Source organism: Calliphora vicina, chromosome 5 (assembly GCF_958450345.1).
Source record: "Calliphora vicina chromosome 5, idCalVici1.1, whole genome shotgun sequence".
NCBI lineage: Eukaryota > Metazoa > Arthropoda > Insecta > Diptera > Calliphoridae > Calliphora > Calliphora vicina.
Genome location: NC_088784.1, coordinates 55,364,902 through 55,392,572, shown reverse-complemented (window position 1 = coordinate 55,392,572; position 27,671 = coordinate 55,364,902). Strand labels below are relative to the sequence as shown.

General features: G+C 33.4%; 1 protein-coding gene and 1 pseudogene across 1 annotated transcript; one reads left to right on the top strand and one right to left on the bottom strand.

The window, feature by feature from the left end:
- Positions 1-18,894: 18,894 nt before the first annotated feature.
- LOC135961270 (uncharacterized) lies at positions 18,895-22,292 on the top strand. The gene is made up of 3 exons (XM_065512768.1): positions 18,895-18,903; positions 19,107-19,813; positions 22,280-22,292. The coding sequence occupies exons 1-3, from the start codon at positions 18,895-18,897 to the stop codon at positions 22,290-22,292; spliced, it is 729 nt and encodes a 242-aa protein (XP_065368840.1).
- A 4,781-nt stretch (positions 22,293-27,073) lies between these two features.
- On the bottom strand, positions 27,074-27,443 carry LOC135960850 (ATP synthase F(0) complex subunit C2, mitochondrial-like; annotated as a pseudogene).
- Between the last annotated feature and the right edge of the window lie 228 nt (positions 27,444-27,671).

The window sequence follows — 27,671 nt, the reverse complement described above, 5'->3', positions numbered from 1 at the left end:
AATTTCGTTCTTATAGCTTTATAAGTTAAGCCTAAACAGAAAAAAACATATTATTAAGTTCATTAAAAAAAAATACTTTTATCGATACAGCAATTAAGATTACAAAAATATTAGATAGTACTTTTTGGACTTGAACAAGTCCACATACACATGAAACTGGAGATCGTATATAGTAAATCTGCGTTCTCAGTTTTTAATTTTCTGATCCTTTCTTCTTTTTAAAGGACTTCAAAGTTTCAAGGATGTACAAATTTATAAAAAATTAAATAAATATTTTTATAAATGTTTGTCAATGTGTATCAAATAAAAAAAGACAATCATTGGAAATGAAACAAAAGAGTTACTTAAATTTTATTCTTTCATATTTTAGTATAATTCTAACAAATTCCCAATTAGTACCAGCAGGAACAATTATTATAAAAAAATTAAATTTATATAATAAGAAAAATATTTTAGCTATACTAAATAAAGATATAAAAGAAAGAAGAAATATAAAAATATATTATGGAGAAAAATTAATACGTTTACTCTGCCGCTTGTATGGAGTATGTGAATCTCGACATATCGACCAACAGTATTTAGCGAGCATGTGACAAGTGCTCTTTCCTCTAAAGCGATTTTCAATAATGGCTAGGTCCTGGTGGAATCGTTCCCCATGTCCTTTAAAAAGGAGAAAAGATCACAAAATGAAAAACTAAAAACGCAGTTCTACTATACATATATGACATAAGGTTTCATATGTATATGGTCCGGTTCAAGTCCAATAATTGCTGTCGCACGGTGTAATAGGTGCTGACATTTTTTATTGTAGTGGTTTTAATTGCTTGTTTTCACAATATCGAATGAAAGATTTTGTTCGCATTCTAAGCGGAATTAAATATGGGAAACCGTAGAAGAATTTCATTGAACGAAAAACTAAAAATTTAGATGAATGAATGAAATATGGAATAACAAAATTCTCAACATTAGTTTAATTTTCTACAGTTTGAATTATTTTCAGAATCGAAATCCCTTACAATGAAGGCTTTAGTAATCGTTTATTTATTAAAAACAATTAGTAAAAACTACTAAAGATATACAAATTTTGACGATATTCATGCATCCTAATGTCTCACCGCTCATCCAACCTAGGGATCAAAACGACATACGTTTAGTTAAATTCCAAAATAGAAAAAGTTGTCCAAAATTAAAAAAAAAACGATATAACGAATTTTTCAATTTAACGAATGGGCCTGACAACATATCGTTCGTTATACCGGGATTTGCCTGTATTCTTAATGCAAAAAGGTAACTACACTTTCATATGAAAAATATACAAGTCAAACACACACAGAAAAAACTATATTTCAATTCAAACATTTATCACATATTGAACTGTTTTCAATTATTTCATAATTGAATCAAGTATTCATGTGCTCAAAAACAAAACTTTCTGATATTTTCTATTGTATTTTGAGTTTTGAATTTGATAATTTTGACAATTGAATAAACAATTTTCGTTATTGGTTGAACTTTAAATACAAAAATTATTGAATAGATAATTTTCGTAATTGAAAAAACAAAAAATAACAAAAATGTGTTTTCAATTACGAAAATTTGCATTTAATATGACGATATGTAATTTTTTTAAAACGTCACACATTCAAAGAAATAGGATCGTTTAAAACAACCGAGGTTTCATATTTTTAAGACACCTGGCCGCGCCCCTGCACAGTCGCGTTTGGTTCACTTCTCACTTATAAATTAATTAAAAAATGAGTTCAAATAAATGATTATAAAAAATAAACAGCTTTAACTCTACTTGAAAAAAGGAAATATTTTATTTTTTGAACTTTCTGAACTTCTTTTTTTTTATTACTTACAATGGAAATAATTAAATGAAAATTGTAATATATTGCCTTAAACTCGATAACACTTTCTCTTTGCTCATGTGAAATTTCATTCAAATCGGACTAACCATTTAGAAGTTACGTCTTTTATTTATTCTATACCACTGTGCGTTGTTGAAATTTCGAGAACCAACATGTTTGTTCCGTTGTGTAAGGATAGATAGCTTTACTGATAAACTTATCCAAATATTTTGAGTAAAATCAACGATAAAATTTCGCAAAAATTTAATTATTTTTTGAAATTAAAATATGTAAACAAGTGGGAATAATTCGGGTCATTTTATCATTACATACATATATCGATTTAAAAAAAATTAAACAAATACTCGTATGTTAAAGAAATTACTTCTAAAAATAAAATAATAAACTTTGAATTACACTAATATTGTTACATTTTATCTTAATCTGCCAAACAAAAACAATTGTATATTATTTTTAATTTAGTCCTACATAATAGATACTTCGTACGTATCGTTATCTAAAATCCAAAAGGTCATAACTAACATTCCAATAATGTATATGTTAAAAATTGTAATAAATTATGGATCGGTAAGCTCGATCAAAACATTTTTCTTTTTTTTAATTACAATAATTTATTTTCGTGAATGATTTTCGGAAGTTGGGCTTATATGGGAGCTGTGACTAATTATGGACCGAACGAAATGAAATTAAGTGGTGTGAATCATGTCAATATGAAACTTATGTCTGTAGATCATATAATACCCTACACTAAGTTAATGACCAAAACATTTTTCTTTTATAATAATATATAAACAATAATTTATTATCGCGAATGATTTTCGGAAGAGAGTCTTGTATTGGTGCTATGACTAATTAAGGACAGATCGCCATGAAATTAGGTCATGTGATTATTTCTATTTAATTTTGTATTAATAAGGTGAAGTTACGAACACAACTGATTATAATCATTAAATGTAATTATAATAATTACACTGTGCTAGTTGAAAAAGCTGTCAAGCGGGGCACCCGGTGGGTTAAACTAATTCGTGTACGCTGAATTCAGTGGTGTCAACCGTTTTCTTATGTTAGCTCGTATTTTCGAGATATACCGTTATTTCGAAAACGGAGGAGGTTGCACAAGATATTGTAACGACACGATTTTCTGCTGGTTGCCGGGGTAGTCTCAGCGGAGTCCAGGGTCGTATTGTTGTCTTGATTGAAGAGAAACCACAAAGTTCTCCTATGTCGTCTCAGTAAAGAGAATAAAAGACGTAGTTCTCTTAAACGTTATAATACGTATCACTTTCAAGGTTGCCAACTCTTCAGCTCAGAAAATGGCTAGATTTTGAATTATAAATGGCTAGAAATGGCTAAAACCCAAAAATAATACAAATATACAAATTCATAAATATTACATTTCTTGCCCCCATTACCACGGAGTCTGGTTATGTGTTAACTAATAGTTATACTGACAGTTTTGAAAAATAATTTTTACCGACTTCGTATTAATGGGGTTTAGCAGATTAACCCCCACTTTCTCAATCTCCGGTTATCGTTTTCCGTAACGATATACTTTCAATAAATAGAATTTTTGTATGAGAACTGTCAGTATATCGTCACGATGAAAAATAACCAGAAATTGAGAAAATGCGGATAAATATTGTAATATCAATATTTTTGTTTCCTTTTTGATAAATTAAACATATTTTTGGGCACTTACATTCAAAATCGGATCCATTGTTTGCTTTGGAAACAATTTCGAAGCCTGTTTTCATAAAACCAATAGTATTCTCATCAAATCATCAACAGACGAATTTGTTTAAAAATACTGTTTCTTTGTCATTTGATAAAAAATACTGTTTTATTTTTAAAAAATTCCAAAAATGCTCAAGAAAAGTATAAAAAAAAAGACTAAGACTAAATAAAATGGCTAGATCTTCCGGCTAGATTCATTCTAGCCATTTTTTTATGGCTAAATGAAAATAAAATCGCTAGATCTAGCCGGAAAAAGGCTAAATTGGCAACCTTGATCACTTTATTTTAATTTTACAAATAACACAAAAACTCAATCTAGAGAGTAACGCCAACTGTCTGAGTGGAGCCACGGGAAGCAAGGTAGCAACTAGTCAGTCGTGCTGAGATAAAATCTGCTGACGACGACGCTGTTGGGCTAAAGTAACAAGCGACTATTGGGACTTGCCTACACCACGTCGCTAACGTCGTAGGTGTCGGACAAGAGTGTCACAAGATAGAGGTATAACCTCTGGATGTACCACTGGTTTCCCACTAGTGCCTCTTAGAATAGCCAATTAGTTGTACCCTGGTGAGCTAGATCAATAAGCTACTATTGGGACTTGCCTACACCACGTCGCTAACGTCGTAAGTGTCGTACAAGAGTGTTACAAGGTAGAGGTATAACCTCTGGATGTACCACTGGTTTCCCACTAGTGCCTATTAGAATAGCCAATTAGTCTTAAAATGCCTCTATTGGGACTTGTTTACACCACGTCGCTAACGTCGTAAGTGTCGGACAAGAGTGTTACAAGGTAGAGGTATAACCTCTGGATGTACCACTGGTTTCCCACTAGTTGCCTTTTAAAGCTAACCAATTAGTTAGTACTACTCGTCGCTAACGTCGAGTGGTTCTTACCGCTTGGCCTCCTGCTGGCAGACTGACTTCAATTTCACAGTGTGCCTTCTTTTATATATATAAAATTTATACCCGTGTCGGACAACTAAGTGACTACAACCATCGTTGGTAACGATCGTACTATGGTACTTTTATTACATTCTGCATGGTTGTATTTTGGGGTAGTGATATTAAATTGACTCTATTATTTACCAACAGATGGCGTACTCATATAAATGAAACCGTTAAATTTAAATACATAAAACAAACAAAATAATCAGATTAAAACTAAACATAAAATAAAATATATATAAAATAATAAAATTAATATTTAATGGTGGCAAAAACAAGTTTACGACTTTTGTCGTCACAATATATTCGCATAATTCAAAAACGGTTTAGTTTATGGAATAAACTGAAAAAACGAAGTTCCATAATGAAATTATATAAAATGTTTACTATCTTCGCAGTCGTTTTAGAAATATAATTTTTGTCAAAAAAATTTTTTTTTTGAAAAAATTTCCAAATTTTTGGTTTTTAAAACGGAATTAAAAATTGAAAAATGCATATATGCTCTTAAATTTCTATTAAAATTCTATTCACAAAAAATAATACAAATATCACGTAATATTTTATCAAAGTACATAACTCATAGTAATTAGCTACATCGTACAATGCACAGTGGTATAGAATGAAAAGAGGGAAATAAATATAAACCCTTAGTCCGATTTGAATGAAATTTGACATGTGAAAAGAATAAGTGTTGTCGAGTGTGCGGCCAGGGGTCCCTAAAGTAGGACTGGGGTATGATCACTTTTTAAAACGATCCTATTTCTTCGTTTGTATTCCGATTTCAAAAAGCTTATACATATAGAATCTCCTCATCGAGCACTACAAAAAACCTCGTCGTGGCTATCAACTATCTCTTATAGCTTAGGAGATATTCGCATTTGAAAATTAAATTATCAACATTTTTACCCACCGTACTCCAGTTTTTTGATAACAGCGGGTCCCGATTTTCTCCATTTTTCTTTTATTGAACTAACTACAAGTGTATATGTCAAACAAAAAAGAATTGTTTACAAATAGTGATTGACTACAAAGTTATATGCATTTGAATTTAAAAATTAAGAGCGTTTATTCATTTTCCATTTGTTAATGCCGTTTTAAAAACCGCTGCACAGTGTCAGATTTAGGTGGACAAAACTCCAAAATTTATTTAGTCTATGGATACAAAAATCCTTACAGACTAGAAACTTAAAACTAAATTAACATTTATAATAAATTATTTAATTGGGATTTAAAAATATTATTGGATTGACTTACATATATCTAAATATTGGCAAAAGGTATTAAATAACCTAATTGATTTATTAAGAGGTTCATTTCTGGCATAATCAGTTCTATGCAAATAAGTATGAAAAAATTTAAATTTCCTTAGAGATCTCTGAGGAACAGAAATATTAATATTATTCAAAAGACAGGGCAATCTATGGTACCACAAACAATTCCATGAAGGAATAATAAAGAAGAAATATTGCTTCTTACTTCTAAGGACTTCATTGAAATCCAGATACATCTGTTTTCATAAGAAGAAATAGGAGTTGAAAAATAAAAAGAAGAAAATACAAATTTTAAAAATTTAATTTGGATCTTTTCAAGACTATTAATCGTCTTGTACTAGCATTTGGACTCCAAATAAACGAAGCATATTCCAATATAGATCGGACAAAAGATGAAAACAAAATCTTTTTAGTATGGAAATCAAAGTTAACAGCATTTCGCTTGATAAAACTTAAAAGGGAATAAGATCTCGGATTTATATAGTTTAAGTGACTTACAAAATTTAATTTATTGTCAAAGACAACACCTAAATCTAAATTTGTTTGCCTATTTTTGAATTCAGCATGACAGCAAATATTCCAAATATGTAATATATAAATGCACATCAAAGCATATAAATGTGAAACAAAACAAAGTAACGGAACTTTGTAAATCGTTTTTATAACGGAAAAAACATCTCATTTCTATCTATTGCGTATTCACTAACTTTGAACCATTATAACTTTTTTGTTTTTTAATATTTTTTGGCGCTTTTTTTTGTTTTTCAAAAGTTTTAAATAAATTTTCGTCGTCGTTTTAAATAAATAATTTTATTTAAATAGGTGGAAAGTGGGTAGTCTTTCATGGACTCAAAAATATAGAATACCATTGGATTCCATTGTTCTGTTGCTACCACATGATAAATTGATACAGTGAATGTCACTTAAAATCGTACACCATCGTAGTCAAATTTTATTCATTAGTTTTAGAAAGTTGATGTTTTGGAAATATTTTAAAATGCTATTTTTATATTGTGTGTTCTATTACCTATTAGAAAATTGTGTATAATTTTAATTGCCCTTATCCACAAATAAAAAAATTGGGTAAGACTGTCAGTGCCCAGAATATCAACGCTTCATTTAAAATCGTAAAGGCACTAAAAAATAGCAAATTATACCCTACAAAGTATTAGGATTTTTTAATATTAACATTTTTTTTAATTTTTAAAGTTTTAATTGTAATTTAATATAATTGTACGAATTTAAGTGAAATATGAATTTTGTGATGTTCTTTAATTTTCATCAATATATTTTTAACGAATTGAGGTTTTGTTAACTTTTTTGTTGAAATACATATTGTTTGTTCCAATTAATAAAATTACTTTTAATTTTTTATATAATTTCATAATATTTAAAAAAAAAAATATGTCGTACGATTTTGAGTGACACTCACTGTATATTACCTATTGTGCTTACAAAATATTTTTTGCACCTTTTTGCATACCCCATACAATTTTTTTAAAAGTTTAACATGAAGTCACAAATTGCGCACCAACACATTTTCGATGTTTTCTGTTCGGCTGCGCCAAATGATAAATATGAGCGCGTGTTGGATTTTATTTTAGGAAATATTAGTAATGTATCCAATCAAACTATTGATCTTAAAAAATTAAAACATTTGTTAGTAAAATTTGCCATGAAATACTAGAAAAGTGGTGGAAGTCACAGAGATCAAAATTTAAGTTTTTAAAATGCAACAGCAATTGGCTCGCATGTAAAATTGATTTCGCATTATACGTATTTAAATTTTCTTTTTCAGAGCCTAATGTTGGTAGACCAACAAAAAATTTCGATGACTGTTGTCAAAAAACAAAAATAAGAAAAGCGAAGGAGCTTGTGAAAATTACTAATCCAAATGAGTTGTTAATGGCAGCTGCCGTACAATTGCATTCATCTGGTAACCGATCTTCAGCTGCAATTGTAACTGAGCTTGCGAATGCATCGCCAAAAAGGGGTGTTACAATAAAAATGGCTAGAATGTCTAGTGAAAGGGCGACAACTCTTTCTCCTGACGAGGCCCTTGCCATGATAATTGATACCGATTTGTCGACGCATATATATCAATTACTAAGACAACATACAAAAGCTGTAGATCCCAAGATATATCCATCTTATAATTTAGTATGCAAATCGAAGAGTTTTTGTTACCCGGATGGTATCGTATGCGGTTATAAATCTGCAATCATTAATTGATCATACAGTTGTTAGACTATGTTCCGTTTACGAAGAAGTTTTTTTTTTATCGATACCGAGCAATTTCGATAATGTAATTATTATTATTAAATGGGTCTGTGATGAAGCTGAACATAGTCAATACAAGCAAAAATTCGCTCAAGAAGATATTTTAGACGGAAATTTGTTTAGTATTTCCATTGTTCCAATTGAAATGTATATAAAAACAAAATATGGACATAAAATTATAGTTTGGAAAAACATAGCACCATCCTCAACGCGATATTGTCGCCCAATAAAATTTGTATTTGCTAAAGAAACGAAAGATCTTATTTTAAACGAAGTAAATTTAATTGAACAACAAATTTCTTCACTTGTACCAACCAAGATCACAATAGGCAATGTAACTTTTAATGTTACTTCTAAATTAATTTTGTGCATGATTGATGAAAAAGTGTGCAGTGCCCTTTCAAATTATGCATCGTCGCAAGCATGCTATATGTGGAGCCACACTATCAGCAATGAATTACCCAGTAGAAATTTTAAATAAAAAAGTAGATCAGTATATACTGCGTTTAGGCATTTCTCCTCTGCATGCCTGGATCCGTTTTATGGAATGTCTATTACACATTGCTTATAGAACGGACATAAAAAAATGGCAAGTTAGAGGAGACGAAAATAAAACAAAATTATTGGAACGAAAACAACACATTCAAAACAGGTTTAAAAATGAAATGGGATTACTGATCGATATGCCGAAACAAAAATCCGGAAATTCCAACGATGGAAACACGGCAAGAAGATTTTTTAGAAATGCGGAGAATACAGCTAAGATAATTGGTTTTGACCTAGAACCGATTAAACGTTTTCACATTATCTTAAAATGTTTAGCATCAGGTTATCCAATAAATTCCTCAGCTTTCGAAAATTTCGCTTTAAGAACAAGAAAGCCTGTGTCGGTACATAAAGTCCTATACCATGCAAAAGAAATCATAGATAACTGTATACTTCCAATAGGACAATTATCGGAAGAAGCACAGGAAGCTAGGAATAAGGATACATTTCACTAGAAAAACAACTAGAGTTGATTTTAATACCGATTTGTTACATAGACTTTTAATATCATCAGATCCGTTAATATGCAGTTTGAGCAAAAACCCGAAAACTAAAAAACCTGTCTTAACTCCAGAAGTTTTGGCATTGCTAAAAGATCCAGATATTTGTAATGATGACTCTGAGGGCCCTGTTTTGGAATAAATAATATAAATAAGATTTTCATATACATACTTAACTATTATTACATATATAATTTTTTAAACAATATCGAATTAATTGAAAATATATATTTTTGTCTACTATTTTTTATTATTTTTTTAAATTTATACTTACTACTATTATATAATTTTGTAAAGAAAATTAATTAATAAAAAATATATTGTTTTGCCTAACTATATTGTTATACCCTACATCACCATAGTGGGGAGGGTATTATGCGTTTGTGCAGATGTTTGTAACGCCCAAAAATATTAGTCTAACACACACCTTAAAGTATACCGATCGACTTAGAATCACTTTCTGAGTCGATTAAGCGATGTCCGTCCGTTCGTCCGTCCGGCCGTCCGTCTGGTCGGCTGGCTGGCTGTCCATGTAAACCTTGTGCGCAGAATACAGGTCGCAATTTTGAAGATATTTCGATGAAATTTGATACATGCTGAAATATTGAAACTGGCTGAAATCGGTCTATTATTTCACCTAGCCCCCATACAAATGTCCTCCCGAAATTGGACTTTATCGGTCATAAATGTTTAATTTATATATGTATCTCCACAAATTCCGCTCCAAATAAGTTTTATATACACAAAATTCATGTCACCAAATTTTGTTACGATCGGTCCATAATTAGTCATAGCTCCCATATAGACACGCTTCCGAAAATCACTTTAACGTGCATAAATCGCTTAAAAATGTTGGTAAACACACAAAATTCAACATAGTTAATATATCACACGAACTATTTTCATGGTGATCGGTCCATAATTGGTCATAGCCCCCATATAAGGCCCACTTCCGAAAATCACTCAAAAATATAAATTAATGAAATTTTAAAAGAAAAATTTTTTTGCTCTTTTACTTAGTGTAGGGTATTATATGGTCGGGCTTGACCGACCATACTTTCTTGTTTTTTAATATTGTTTTGGAATAAATAATATCTATAAATAAAATTTTCATATACATACATACTTATCTATTATTATATAGTTTTGTAAAAAACATATTGAAATAATAAAAAATATATGTTTTTGTATACCTATTGTTTTATTATTCTTTTAACTTTATACTTACTACTATTATATAATTTTGTACAAATAAAATTAATTAATAAAAAATATATATTTTGTCTTACTATATATAAAAACATAGTAAATTAGAGCAGAGCGAAAGGCTTAAGAAAAATATCCATATTTTTTAGAATCGCAGGATATTTTTTATACTTGCAATGACAAAAGACAAACATTCGTTTAATTTTTTATAAATTCCTTTCACATTTTTAGATTTTACTACGATAGGGATATAAAAAAGACCTTAAGCTTAAATAAATATCATTTAAAATGTCAAATAAAATAACTAGAAATTTGAAAATGCAAAGTTTGGTATTTAAATTTATGATAAATGAAATACATGAATTTTTTTTCAACATATAATTTTTGAACATTTTTGGAAAATTCGAAACTTCAAATAAAATGTGCAACCTGTTAATGTTAAAGAGTTCTTCTATTTCTGTAAAATTGTTGAAATGATTGTGACGGCATTTAGCATTTTGGGTTACTATAAGTATGTTTAAGAAAGTGAACTACATTTAAACAGAATTATTGCATGTACATACAGTGTTTGTACAATGTACATAGAATCTTCAGAAATGTCTCAGTATTTTAAATAGGAATAATAGGAATTTCCAAACAAACTCCAATGTGTATTTTGTACTAAAAGTGGAATTATACCTATGCATACTTACTTACACATATACACAATATACGTATGTATACATAGATAACATACTTAAATACTAGGGATGTTTGGAATACCTATGTAACGAATACGACGGCGAATAATAAATATCATTATTTGCAAATCCGAATAATTAAAGTCAACAGCAAAATGAAAGATATAATCTCCATTTAACAAGTAAATTGTTATATTTTGCTGTTTAGAACATATTTATATAAAAAGTTTAATACAAAAAAAAAAAAAAAAAAAATTGTACTCTATTCTAAAATATTTGTTGCAGTTAACAATGAATATTTTTTGAGACAATTTTGGTTATCTATTTCACTTCTAATAAGGATCCTGAATAATTAAATAACATTAATAGGTTGTGTTTTGTTCGCATTGAAAATTGTAACATACCTATTCATTTCAGCCATTTTCAATAGGCTTCGTCTTTGGGCCGAAACAATTATATGTTCCAAATTTGATCGAGATATCTTCAAAATTGCGACATGTACTTTGCGCAAAACGTTTACATGGACAGCCAGCCAGCCAACCAGCCAGCCGATCGGTTTACTTTAAGGTGGGTGTTAGACCAATATTTCTGGGCGTTACAAACATTTGCATTATACCCTCCCCACTATGGTGGTGTAGGGTATAAAAAGAAGATATTTGCGGAAAACAAAATGAAGTCATGGTAAAAACCCTAAATTTTAAGATTTTCTTAAAGCCTATGTTCACTTCTACGATTCGCTCATACATAATTTTGCAATAGGAATAGTTGTTTAGAAGATTCAGATTTATTGCCAATTTTTTATAATCGATCGATTGATGTGCTTTGAACTGTGGCGCTAGTAAATACATTAGCGACAATATCTTCGATTAGAGAGATGATCGTAATCCTCACATCTATAATTTTCGCATATTTAATTGATGGAAAAATAACCGAATTATTCGCATTCGTTACATTCCTTGTTAACATATAAACACACATGTATCTATGTATATCATTTCATTCATCTTTCCTAGGTTTGTATGAATCTTCAGTATATTTAGGTCTTAGAAGACTGGAAACATAAAGAAAATGATGCCAGAAATTGTTATAAATACAAACGCACACACTTCAATACATACATATGTATATATATACTCACATATACATAGACATTTTTGAGTATGTTTGTGTATGTGTGTGTCCTTAATATGTAAACAGTTTGCTAAAAATGAATTCCTTAAATCCGCTTAAATATAAAATATTTATTATTTTATTTCATTTTAGCTTTTTTCAACAAAATTCATACACACAATCATATATACATATGTATTTATTGTTGTTCATTAAGTAAATTTAATATATTTTGTTTGTCTTACTGAAGTTATCATCTGAATTGTTAATACTAAAATTAAATTTTCAATGTACCCATCATTAAAAAAGATGGGATATGTTGCTGTTGTCATTCCATTTGTAAAATATCAAAATATTTGTCGCTTAGAATTATAAGAGTCTAAGACGATCTAGCTATAGCCGTCCGTCTGTCTGTTGAAAACATTATAGGCCACAATCGAAACACATGTAAAATTTACACTCTAAGTACATGTTTGTACGCTAGAGTGACAGCCGATTTTTTTTTAGATTTCATAGAGTGACGGGTGGAATATTGTGACACTAGGCCTAAAAGTTAAGTGCTGAAAATTTGGGCCAAATCGGACAATGATCGAGGTCAAAGTTCAGATGTATGCTAAAAAAAATTTTAATGTAATATTCATTAATATAAATAAATCTACATATTTCTAGAAAACAATGCAGAAAGTTAACGAGATTTACCTATTTATTCCATATAAATAGTAAAATTTAACATATATCTGAACTTTGACCTCGATGCGCGTCCAGAAATCATTTTTCGATTTGGCTAAAATTTTCAGCACTTAACTTTTAGGCCTAGTGTCACAATATTCCACCCGGCACTCTTCAAAATTTTAACAAAAAATTTTTTCCAGACAACTGATTGTCAATCTATTGTACGCACATACAATTTTCTGAAAATAAGCGAATTCACTTAATTGTGAATAAATTCGAAAATAATCCATAGATTTTTATGATCGATATCACATTTTGTTCCTATTACATGTGGCTTTGCGATAAATAAATCAAACAATTTCTGCCGTTTTCGATTTTTCATGATTTTTTTTACATAAAAAATATATTTTTTGCTTCAATTTGTTATAATAACTCCGAAACTACTGAGCGGATTAAAACACAATATACAAACAGACAGGCTATGTAAATTTGAAATTTTCTAAGTTTTTTTTTCTAATAATATCGGACTAACCCTTTTTGAGTTATCACAAATTATGTTGAGAAACATCTAAAAAAATTCACAATTTTAGAAAAAAAATTTATAAAAAAAATCTATCCATAGTATTAAAAAATGTTACCATTTTTGTACTTAGCTAACCATGTTGCATCAAATCTATAAAGTGGTTAGTGAAGCCTTTTTTTGCTGTTGACCTGTGTAATGTTTGTTTGGTATTGAAAAAATGTCCCCCGGAATACCATTTCAGCAGTCATAAATATGTTGATTGCGCGGCAATTCTGCTAAAATTGTTCATAAATTATTTCTAAGTACTCTGAAATTATACTGTAAAGTATGGCGAATATCGGACAACATTTGTCCCTAGTCCCCATACAAGGTCCCCCTCAGAAACTAAAATAATAATTAATATCGTGATGAAATTGGAAATAAATAAGTTTTATATGAACCTAAATTTATCTACCAGCTTTTATGATGATCGGTCTATAATTTACTCTACCGCCCATATAACGCCTATCAGAAAAATATTTTATTGTCTCGTATTGATGGTGGATATACAAGATTTGGCACAGCCTTTCTAGTTGGTTATTTAATATATTTTTTATAAAATTTCTGTAATGAACCAAAACATTTTTTTTCACAAAGCACCTCCATCTTCTGTTTGCTGTTGTTGTTTTCGCACTTATTTAGATTACATTATCTTAGTTCTTGGGCTATTGTGCATTTTCTGGTGTTCTTGGGTCGACCACATAGCCTTGAGGATTCCACTCTAGCACCATCCTTGTAATACTATCGGACATCTTCCTGACATCTTCGGACATCTTAAGTTCCAAAGATCCGTATTGCAGATGTTGGTCCAGAAAATCCTGCATAATTCTGAGGCACTTGAATATTCTGTGCATGGTTCGTCTGGATATTTGCGAATATCGAATGCCGCTCTCACTCTGTTGAGCCTGTTGCTAGCTTATGTTTCTTTGCCGCCATTTTTGTTGTTACTATACTGCCTAGGTAGAAGAAGCTATCTAAGTAATCAACTGAATCGCCTTGTTAATTCTCATGGATTTGGTTTTCTTTACATTTATCTCAATTTCAACATTACGCACTAATCTTTCCAGATCTTGTAGTTTGAAAGCTCATTAAAAAATGTCTGATAAAGGTATGATAATAGAGTATTAAAAAAACGACCTGTTTAGAAACCCTGTTATTCAAAAAATAGCATATTTCAAAAACCGTTTTCGAATACGGTTTTAGCTGGAAAACGCGGTTAACCGGGTTTTCATTATATGCATACATGGCAAGTAATGTATATGCGTTTGTGATATAATGTTGCAAACAATGAACAATTTGCACTTAATTATATTCGAAATCAGTAAAATATCTTAAAAGTAATACCAGATATACAATATTATTAAAATGCAAATATCTTGGAGACCACGAATGATATTTAAATTTGTAGTCTTAATGAAATTGATTGATAAAAAAAGAAAATACTTTATGTCAAAATCAATTTATCCGACTATTTGTTTGATTTTACTACATATTTTAATCAGTATGAGATTTTCGATACGAAACTAAGAAACTATATTTAAAAATGAATAACGGGAGCACAGTGGTATAGAAAAAAAATAGAGGGAAATAAATATGTAACTTCTAAACGGTATTTCTGATTTAAATGAAATTTCACATGCACAAAGAGGGAGTGTTGTCGAGTTTAAGTTTTGAACTTGGACCGTATGGACCCACCAGTAGCGCGACCAAGGGACCTCAAAGTAGGACACCTCGGGTATGTTACATTTGTAAAAGGATCCTATTTCTTCGTTTCTGTTCCAATTTCAAAAAAATATCTTATAGGTTAGGAGATATTCGCATTTTAAAATTAAATTTACAACAATTTTACCCACCCTACTCCAGTTTTTTGATAATAGCGGGTCCAAATATATATTTAATACCGTCCACCATTTGTTGAAATAAAAGAAAATATATATTTTTCCACATTGAATTCAATGCAACAATAAGTACGCACAATAAATAAAATAAAACACGAGTGGAGTTTTACTTATATAAGAATTAAGTGTATTTCTCAAAAGCTAAACATGCTGTGTGAACTATAGAAAAAAGTACATAGGTATAAGGGTAATGATTATAATCTTATATATAAATAGGCCACACGGTTTTTTGTGGTACACTTTTAAGTATGTTATTGTCCACCAATATTGATGAAACATATATGGTTTTAAAGGTTATTTTCTCTAGATTTGCAGAACATCATTTTTTTTTTAAATTCTTTCCATAAAAGTGGTAAAAAGCGTTTAAAAGTGGTCCAATTTCGGCCACCGGGCGGTCCTAGTAGAAAATAAATAGCTGAATTACATTCGCCAACACGAGTGTGACACGTCATCGGCGAAGTAAAGATGACACTTGCTTTGACATAACAATGTTTAGAATAAGAGATAAATCCAAATTAGCTTATTAGTGAAGTCAATTAAACAATGCATTTCACAACATTCCATTAAATATTTTTATACATATACTTTTTTTGTTTTTTTATTTCAACTCATAGTGCAAAAAATTGTCAAAAATTACCCAACTTCAAGAGGCCACAACAATTAATTTCGAGCTAACTTTTCAAAACCCTTTGGCAGTTTTGTTAAGTTAATGGTGAACTTTCATTTGACTCGAAATTTGTTGCACAGTGTTATTTATCTAAATTATGTGATGACTTCTTTAGGAAACATTTGTAGTTTTTTTAAACTTTTTCTGATTAATTCTGACTAAATCCCTGTATTTCTGACAACGTCTGGAACAATCCAAATATTTTTTTCGGATATACTTGTTTGTACCCAAACGCAGAGAAAAACATGGTTGTGGTAAACATAATCTAAGAGCAACATACTATTGTAAGATTTATGATTGTAATCTAAATATATTATGATCATTATTATTATCATAAAATATCATAATATGTTCTGAAATAAGCATATTATTATATAAATCAATTTATGACCAAATTAAAATATATGTGATATGATCCAATGAAATCATGTTATGATCCTAAGTAATCATATTATTATTAAAATTTATTTCTAGAAATACAAAATTTTATTTTAATAGGTTTTTGTTTTAAGGTACTAAATTCCCAATTAAAATACAGTGCACTCGCGATAATATGAACACCCCAAAATATGAACACTATTTACTTCCATAGGGACCCTGCTGTGGGTAGTCACCTTGAGTCTTCGGGCACGGTGCAGGGGCTTAAGCATCCTAAGGATGTGATCTAAGAACTACCCTCCCCATACCTCATAGCATCTGTCCTCTATGTTATGAGCGGCTGTGGGGTAAATGACCATCTTCGGTCGCCTAGCGATCACGACCTCAATTGGTAGCGTCTGTTCCCTTAGTTAGGGTTCCCTCTGTCTGCATTTTTGATGTCGGTCCGGGACTGTGGTTGGGTTACCTAGGCAACATAACCGTACCATCTGGCGTCTGTTCCCTATGTTAAGGGCGGCTGGAAAGTAAGATCTGGTTCTGTCAGTCCGAATGATTTTGGTAAAAAACTCAAATCCAGGATGCGTCTGACTCACATTAAGCGGCATCCTGGTCTGCGTCTGACTCCTGTGGAGCGGCAGTGTCTTTTTTTCTTACCTATGGTAGAGGTATAAACTGCCAAACCCCCCCCATGAAATGTCAAAAAATAAAGACGGCCCTATGTCCTTGGTCGAGTGTGCTAAAATCTCCAAGGGTAACGTGAGTACTCAGGCGGAAGCCACAGGTCTGAGTGCCACTGGAGCTACTGTGACTGCGACGAATCAGACGAATATCCCGGGTCTGGTAGTCGGTGATGCTACTGGGATTAACGACAGACCGAACAGTTTTCTGACAAGACAAGAAAGAGTGACTTTGGACGACAACCTCTCAGGTCTAAAAGGGTTAAACCTTTATGAGACTGATGAGGAGGACTTACTCATGGTGTCCTCCGAGCCGCTAAAAGCGAAGGAAGACGTACACAATCCGGAGGCCCATGACCCTGCAAAGGGAGACAAAGAATAGAAAAACAAGAAACAGGACTCAGAACAGGACGAACGGAAAAGGTTGGCGGGCTACAAACGCTCTCTCCGGTATGTCAGGACGTTGGACTCACGAGATCCCGCGTCGTTGACCACCAGGGAAAAGCGTTTACGGCGTAAACATACCTACCACATACAGAAGTATGAGGCTATGCTAAATACTACTGTTGTGGAGGTCAGGCCAGTCAAGACTACGACCGAACCAAACCAGAGCAGGCAGGTGATCACATCTAAACATGTGCCCCATGCCAGCACTGGACCGAACACGATCACCGTCTCGGAGGATCTTGACGTACGCCCATGTACATCAAAGAGGGCCACGTCGGGACCAAAGAGAGGTGATGACCAATGCGGCACGACGAAGTCTGCTAGCACAACACCCAAGGTGCTGTCCGCAATCTCCTCTACTCGAGGAACCGCGACGGTTGCCAAAGGTCTAGCTAGCAGGCCTAGTATTAAGCGGCAAAGGTCAGGTGAAACGCAGGTGTCTGAGGGTAAGCGGCTGAAACCATCAACTAGCTTATCATCAGCACCTGAGCTACAAGTAGCCATCATTGATCGTAGTCAACCTGATGGGAAAATGACTACGGACAGATGGCTGCTTCTGGAGGAGAAGATCTTGCGGGCACTAGTTGACGAACTCGCATGCAGTGAGGATGATTCCTTCACTGCATTCGACGGCGCCAAATGGTTAAAGGGTGTCAAGATCATCGGGTGTGGTAACGAGAAGGCTCTAGGCTTTCTCAGAAACTGTATCCGAGGAGTTGGCGAACTCTGGCCCAATGCAAGAATCGAAATCGTCCCACTGGATCAAGTACCTTTTCGTACGACGGTGGGAGTGTGGGTTCCTCCTCCTCTTTTGGAGGACGAAGCCACACTAACACTTATAAAGCGTCAGAACAAGGAACTTGGCACAGAGGACTGGACGATCGAACGAGGACGCTCGAGGGACAAAGGAGAAGGCAAGGATCTCTGGATCAAAATCGGTTCAGATTCCCTCCGACTCCTGCGTTCTTCGCAAGGCGTCATTAAGTACGGGCTAAACCAACTTCGGTTGATCTTACCCGCGATGAAGCGCAGTGATGAACCCAAGCGGCCTGAGAGTGAGATTAATCTGCAACACTCCGAAGCAGCATCCACGTGGCCTTAATCCAAAAACCCTGGCTTGTAGCCAGTAAAGTTCGAGGCGTCCGGTCACGAAACTATGTGCTCCTTTCTCCGACCCCTGAAGGTAAAGTAAGGAGCTGTATTTTGGTCAGGAAAGACATTAAGGTTTTCCTTCTATCTAATTACAGTTCTGGTGATTTAACGGTAGTTGCACTAGAGCGACAAGGGTTACCAACCCTAATCATATCATCTGCGTACCTACCATACGAAGAAGTTAATCCGCCCTCACGTGCTGTACGCACACTTGTAGACTGGTGTAACACAAGGGGCCATGATCTCATCATAGTATGCGATGCAAATGCCCATCATACTCTGTGGGCTCGGATATAAATGACAGGGGTGAGTGTTTACTTCAATACCTTCTATTTACTAACCTAAGTGTTTGCAATAGGGGTAATAGACCAACGTTCTTCAATAGGATCAGGGAGCAGGTCATTGATATTACTTTGGTAGGGAACACTGACTCAGTTAGAATTCTTGATTAGAGAGTTTCACTCGAGTGCTCATTCTCCGATCACCACAGGATAGTTTTTACGATACAGCTTACACTGGATAGGGAAAAACCCTTTAGAAATCCTAGTGACACCATACCACCTCCAGCAATGGATGGACTAAATGGTACACGGGACTTGGACGACTCGGTAGAGTTTCTATCCAGGTCATTAAGGGAAGCCTACTATGCTTCGTGTAGGGAGCGGCAGGGACCTAGGAAATTCCGGCAACAATGGTGGAATCCTAGACTAATGCAGCTAAGGAAGGAATGTAGAAAACTTTTTAATAAGGCGAAGAGGGATCAAGACTTGTTAAGCTGGGACGATTATCGTCAAAGCTTCAACACTTTCAAAAGGGAAACCAGACGGGCAAAGAAGGAATCTTGGGAGCGTTTCTGTGAGGAACTGGAGAATACCACGGAGGCATCGCGTCTACGAAAGGTACTATCCAAAGATCCTGGTACGCCTGGATTCCTGATGAAACCAGATGGTAACTTTACAGAAAGCAGTACCGAAACTTTGGAACTACTTATGGAGACACACTTTCCGGGTTGCAGGGATGATGAAAATGAGGGCTCCGCATCGGAGCACCTTGCAGCTTCTCAAATCCATATAAGTGCATTAGTTAGCGTGGAGAAAAATTTGGGGGCGGTGTCATCTTTTAAGCCCTATAAATCTCCAGGGCCAGATGGCATATTCCCAGCGTTACTCCAAAAATCGATTTTAACCATCATACCATGGCTTATAATGATATTTAGGTACAGCCTTGAAACAGGATACATTCCTAAAGAATCGAGAGAGGTTAGAGTGGTATTTATCCCCAAAGCGGGAAAGGTAAACCACAATACCGCCAAGGACTATATACCGATCAGTCTGTCATCGTTTTTATTGAAAACACTGGAAAGATTGGTCGATATCCATGTCAGGGACATCCTATCCCCTGATAATTTCTGTAGGGCACAGCACGCATACCTTAAAGGGAGGTCGGTGGAGACTGCCTTGCACGACGTTGTCGGAACTATAGAGGGGACACTTGACAAAAAGGAGTATGTTATGGCATCTTTCTTGGTTATAGAGGGTGCGTTTAATAATGTGAACATATCCGCAATAGTTGATGCATTGGGTGACCTAGGTGTTGATCAGCGGATAAGAAATTGGACAGAAAATATGCTTAGGAGCAGGGCCATTAACTCTAATATGGGCATTGGTAGGACAAGGAAATTTGTGACAAGAGGCACACCACAAGGTGGTGTCATCTCTCCACTTCTTTGGAATCTTGTCGTAAATAAAATCCTTTTCAAGCTCAGCAGGATAGGTACCAAAGTAGTCGCATATGCTGACGACGTTGTGCTTCTTATTCAGGGTAAGTTTCTTCCCACAATAAGTGAACTCATGGAATCAGCTCTCAGCGTTCTGCTATCATGGGCCAAGGAAAACGGTCTAGGTGTTAATCCTGCCAAGACCGAACTGGTTCTTTTCACCAGAAGATATAAAACTCCAGAATTCAGACCTCCACGACTGGATGGTACTTTTCTGAAGTTTTCAAGCGAAGCCAAATATCTTGGCGTAATTTTGGACTCTAAGCTCTCGTGGAAACGTAATGCTGAGAGTCGAATGAAGAAGGCTTTATGTGCCTTCTATATATGTAAGAAAACCTTTGGGAAGAGATGGGGTCTTAAACCATACATTGTACACTGGATGTACACCGCGGTCATAAGACCTATTTTGACCTATGGGGCTCTTGTTTGGTGGAGATTGGTGGACACTAAGACTCACCTTTCTATTCTAAACAAGGTGCAAAGATTAGCATGTCTTGCAATTACTGGCTCTATGAATTCTACCCCTCAGGCCAGTCTAGAGACGATGCTAAATATAACTCCCCTTGATATATATATCAAATGCATTTCTGCTAAGTCTGCTCTACGACTTAAACAGTCGAGCGGACTAAAGCATGATCGTATTGGTCATGGAACCATCCTACAAAAGATAGGCAGGCCAATCATAGGGCGGGAAACGGATTACATAATACCTACACCGAATTTTGACAGAACTTTTAAGACCAGATGATTGGGCCGCGAACTCTGTCCTAAGGGATGACGTGATCTCAATCTACACTGATGGTTCAAAGACAGAAAGAGGCACGGGCTCGGGAATCTTTTCAGATGAACTAGACCTTATGATGTCTATTCGATTACCCGACACCTGCACGGTTTTCCAGGCAGAGATTTATGCCATCGATACAGCCGCGAGAAGAATCCGGGAACTGAATCTCGAAAATTCGACTATACATATTTACTTGGACAGCCTTGCATCAATCAAGGCTCTTAACTCCAACGTGATCAGGTCGAAATGTCTTCTCAATTGTATCAAATCACTGGCACAACTGACACAACAGCACGTCGAGTTGATATGGGTTCCAGGACACGAGGGCATCCGGGGAAATGAAGTATCTGATGAGTGCGCAACCAACGGGTCGTCCCTGGACGTATCTCTAGCGCAAAGGGATATTCACACTCCCCTGGTGACAATATCGAGATTGATAGATGAATGGGCTTTGAGTGAGACGGAACTCAGGTTGTCAAATATCATCACTTGTAGAATATCAAGAATGCTCTGGCCCAATCTGACAGAGGATGGAACTAGGACTCTTTTGTATCTTAGCAGGAATTCGATCAGGCTTCTTACGGGTATAATTACTGGGCACTGTATGATTGGACATATGTCGGAACGTATGGGTTACCCTCGTTATAGCTACTGTAGAAGTTGTTTAGATGAAGAGGAGGAGGAATCGGTACAGCACCTTCTATGTGAATGCCCAGCCTTACAAGAGCATAGACTACTACATCTTGGTAGAGCTCTTTTCCATGATCTGGACTGTCTCAGACATGTGTCACTAATAAATATGATCAGATTTATTAGAAGTACCGGTTGGTTCCCACGGGGATCACAGGAATCACATAGTCAACGAAATTAGGGAGGGAAACTATTCTCACTTTATGTACGAATTTTCAGCATAAGGGAATAGTATTTCTAAGGGTATCACAATGGGCCACAAGGCCTCCGAGTGAACTCGCTAAATTGCGAGCAACCCATGTAACCTAACCTACTTCCATAGGGTACTCTAAAATATGAACTTAATGAACTAAGCTGTTCATATTTTAAAGTTTTGTAAAATATGAACATATTATTTTTGTTTTTTTTACGTATTTTATCTATCTACACAGAGTTGAAATCTAAATCAACAGGGTAGTGGCTAAATTCTAATTCAACTGCTTAATAATTTTTGGACTTCCTCAGCTTGCAAATGTGAACTGGCATGATTGTAATTAGTTCATATTATCGCGAGTGCACTGTATTATTGACAAATTCACTTTATATAAACGTGTACAATAACTAAAATATTGTTAAAATTAAATTTTTTTAAAACACAAAGAACATAGTATAGTTATCGTGACCATATTGAACCATGTTTATTCTCTGCGTGCACCATCAAAAAGGTAGGGGTATATTTATTTTGCCGTACAATTTATAACATATCGAAATATTGGTCATAAATCCACAAAAGAATATTATTCGTGGTCTTTATAAAATTGTAAGACGATCTATCTATATCCGTTTGTCTGTTGAAGGCACGATAAGGATTAAGGTCGATGAACTTTTCCCCAAATAATCTGTTGTTCAGAAATTTTTGAAAATGGGCAAAATCGTTACAACCAAAAAATGTTGTGCGTTTGACGTTTAAAGCCAATTAAAACACGATAGGTCTTAAACGAAGAGACAGTCGAATATAGTACTCTTAAATAATGAGAACTAATTTTTGTTCAAGTGCGTGTATTTCTAAATATAAGAGCAGGGTATTTAGGATTCGACACAACGGAAAACTTGTGTATATATTTAAATAAATTGTATTCATCTTTAACTTTAAATTTTATAGACTTGACCAACATACCGATATATTTGCCAGCTTCTCAAAATTATTCAAATATGTATAGTAGTGCATTTAATACATAAATATATGTATGTCTGCGTGGTATTGGGGCCATTGGCTGTCGGTTAGAGGTGATTGAGGTAAGTATTTGAGTTTAGTTGAGTTGGCGAGTGGCTTTATGCAGGTTGAGTGTTTAACTTTGAACAAGTTTATTGGTTTGGTTTTACAAGAGCATCAGTGTTCGATCGAGTACGAGATTAAAATATGAAGGACACGTGCCGGCTCTTGCAGGGTGAGTGAATGAGTGAACAAATGTATGTATGACTGGTTAAATGGATGATTGGATGCATGACTGAATGGAATTGAATTATATATATAAAAAAAAGTTCCTATACTACTAGCTACGAATAGCATTATTATATGTATGTATATAGGATGTAGGTTTTTTTCATTTATTATACTTAGTACACATTTCATTTGGCATTTCATAATGCTTGCTGCAAAACGCCATTTGAAGAGTTATCGTTAATGCAGTTATGAACCGCATTCCAATATTGCTGCGCTGTGTTGCGTGCCGTCAAACTCTTCAAACTTTTTGATTGTTGATTTGATTTGTGTTAAAAACATAAATCCAAAATTGTAAATTCCATATAATGTAAATTCCAAAAGTACAATTGTTAAACACTAGTTTACGCTCTCATAGTCAAACAATCGCACATACAAGTGCCAACATTGGTACATATGGATGTTTCAAATACACAAATGTAAGTAAACCCATTACATATTTGATTTATGATTTTTAGACGTTCGACTTTATGTATTGTAATATACTGAAAACACACAAGTGTGCACACATGTCTGAGTTCCACATTCTTTCCTCATATGCAGTATGTACTTTGTGTAATAAGTAAGAAGTAAATCCAAAACTATAGAATTTTCCACGTTACTTACAACAAGCACTGAGATGAAGTTTTACACAACTATTTCCATTGATTTAATTTACATTTGATTACAATATCCAGACTGAATTACATAAATCAAGTTTACTTATATAAATAGTTACACCGACTCACGCATCAACATACGTACATATATACATTAGGGGGCCCCAAAAACAAGTTCCAGATGTTCCCGACTAAAATAACAGTATAATTCATACGGAGAGCTGGATCCAAGGATAAATATGTAATTTATTAAGGTTATTAATATTTTTTCATTCAAAGGATACACATGAAATATTGGTAATCATGTAAAATATTTTTGAAAAGCCCTTTTAATGACACATCTGCAATTTTTAAACTTTTTGCAAATATTTATATATATTTTGGGTCCTTATAAACATATATACGTTCTCTCTATATATTTGAAAACTCCTATCGAATACCTCCCACATGATACAAATAAAAACAAATTATAAAAGCCTTAAAATAATAGCCTTTGAGAAACTAAACTTTAATTTTAGTTTTAGTCGATTCCTTTTTTTCCTTTTTTCAAATGGCACTACTCTAATATAAATATACCACCTTCTACATATACACTCCCCGACATATTTATAAGACAAAAATTGTTTCTACTTTAGTTAAACTAAAACATTTTTTTCTTATATGTATTAAAACATAGGGTCCCGTTATTGCTGCTTCAAAAGAAATAATTATAAGTATTCCAAAGATTTAAAATAGCTATTTCTTCAATCTTTCGAAAAATACTAAAAATTACAAATTTTTGATATTTTTTTCCGAAATCTAACTCAGAGAGTTCTCGACCGATCTTGTTGAAAAATTGTGTCTGAATTACTATCCAATAACCTTGGATAAAATTTCATCCCGATCGGAAGACATCGATTTCAAAAGTTGATTCACTTGATATGAAATCCCCCATATAACTAGATAAAAATTAAATGATCCATGTGTGTAATGATTTTTTATTTACTCGATTCGAAATTTTTATTTTTGATATATTGCCTTCTTTTCAGCAATATATGGTCAGCTTGTTTTTAATAAAGATTTCGGAAAATAGTTTGGACGGTAGTATATCCTTAATCGTGTGTTGTTGGAGTTCTATATTACAATATTTAAATTTAGATTTATTTAGAAAAAAAATTGTTGTCTAGACTTTGGGAGTTACTATTATAGTTGTCAAACCTATAGTTTAATAAAAAACCGCTTTTTCTCAATTTTCTTTTTTTTTCGAACACGATCGAATACTTATTCAAACGTTCGAGTTTCTTTATTTTTGGGATTCTCTTATTCGATATCGAATAAAATGTATAGAAAACTGATTGTGCTCGATAATGGACGAGTTTTTACTCGAACGCTAATAAGCTTTCGAAATTTATTTCGATTACGAGTGCCAGAATTATCCCCCTGATAATGTTAAAAAACATTCAAAAACAATGTCCATTATTAAATTTTCATCAGAAATATTTTGATCAGATTCCCTCCCGAAAAATCTAGAAAACAATTGACTATCAAACATTTTAGTTTCCGTTTTGTAACTATGCTTTAAAAAATTTGAGCTACTTGGACATGAATTCAAATACAATATAAACGTATTAAGAAATTTGTTTATGTCGTTCATTAATTCGGGTTTTAAATTGAGTAAATAATTCTTTAGTAAATTAATCATTCACTATTTCTAAAATATTTATAACAAATTGTATTACACATAGAGAGGTTTTTGAAAATCCCGGGGTTCGGGATTTGGTAAAAAAATCTAAAATCCCGAAAATTATAAGAAAGAAACGTACATAATATGTCTTTACAATTGAAAGTAAATTTTTTATTTAGCTATTAATTTTTAATAGGCACTAAAAAGCATAAAATACTTGCATAAGTACATTATATAAGAATAAATAATAATAAAGTATGTACATTAGAGTTAATTTAAAAAATTTGATTTGCGGGTATCATAATTTTTCTGAAGGCTTTTGCGTAAATAAAAATAATGGCGTCCTTTTTTTTTGAAAAATTTTCACTCCTTGTGTGAAAATTCTCAAAAAAATGGATGCTTTATTTTTATTTACACAAAAACCTTCAGAAAAATTATGATACCCGAAAAACAAATGAAGTGACCTGGTCACAAACGAACTCTAATGCACATACGGTAAAAAACAGTACCTTATCTTTTAGCAAACGAAATATAAAATGAGATAAAATCAGTTTCATTTGAAGAGGATTAAAATTGAGTTTTGTTAAACAACTTACAAGAAATAGTGAAGAATTGATTTTCTAGAGCCCCACTCAAGGAAAACCAAAAATACCATTAACTATATTGTAGAAGTAGTTGAGCTTAACAACTTTGCTGAACATCACTTTGCAATATTCGGGCTTTTAAAATGTCAAAATGCATGAAAAAGGCACACAAAAATTACAATTTCCCCTTTATATTTATGAGAAACAGGAGTTGAAAAATCCCGAAAACCCCGGGATTTAAAATTAAAAAATCCCGGGCTTCGGGATTTAGGAAATCCCAGAAACCCCGGGATTTTAAGGAACAGGGTTTCCCGTTTAGCATCTCTAATTATGCATCAAGCTCTATCAACGTTGCCGAATCTTTGCTCAATAAAGTGGTCTTGGGGAATTACATAATAAAGGGAATCTGTCCTAAGTTTGATATCATTGTCAGTGAACGTGGCTAATTTGAAGTCAGGCAGTGCATGATTGACGCATTTACAAATACGCAAAAAGTTTATTACCATGTTAGACAAAGATGTTCAAAATCATGTATAAGACGAACTCCATGCTTTTCTTGCAACCAAACGTTAGTTTGTAATATTTGTGTTTATCATTCGATTTAAGAAATATTTTGCAACACTTACGTACGCGGTTAATACATCACTTATATATATTTTAAGATCATGGCCTTCATCTATTTCAATGTCATCAATATAAATGTCATCCTCAATATCACTTTCGACGGCTGTTTCAAAATCACATTTATTCGTTTCATTCGATTATTCCACATAAAATTGTTCGAATTATTCGTTACTCGAAAATGGTAATTTTTAAATTGTTCGAATAATTATTCGTAAGAAATTATTCGATTAATCGAACGATTATTAGTCGAATGAATACCCTAATAAATACACACTTTAGAAAGCGAAGAGGAGCAAGAAAGCCATAATAAGACAGAAAAGACCCATAGCTTCAGAAAGGCCGAAACCCAAGATGGGGTAGGAGAATAACTGTTGTTTCAATGATAGGTTCCTGGCATAACCGATGACTGCGAATACTGTTCCGATACCGGAACCAGTTACACCGTCTGTTGCAGCACCAATGAATTTGGCAGGTCTGGAATGACCTGATTTGTGGCAGTAAAGCAACTGGGGTTGTGTTTTGAGCGACCAAGGTTTGGCTTTGGCAAACGACTGTGCTGCTCAATGGTCTCAAGTATTGCTTGGAGCCCTTAACGAGAGCGGAGCTGTCAACGGGGGCAATACAAGAGACTGTTGAAACGAACATTACAATAAAGCGATTTTCGAGTTGTTCGACAAACCCGATTTTCTGTCTCGAATTATTCGACAAAATCTAATATTTTTCTTTTTATTTTTTTCAGATTTTATGCAAAACTTAGAAGCTCAGTTAAACATTAACAGAAATTCAAAATCCACACTAAAGAACTAATATTTCAACAACTAGCGACTTAAAACAAGATTTTGATTATTTGGTCAAATTTTCAAAAAGATCAAA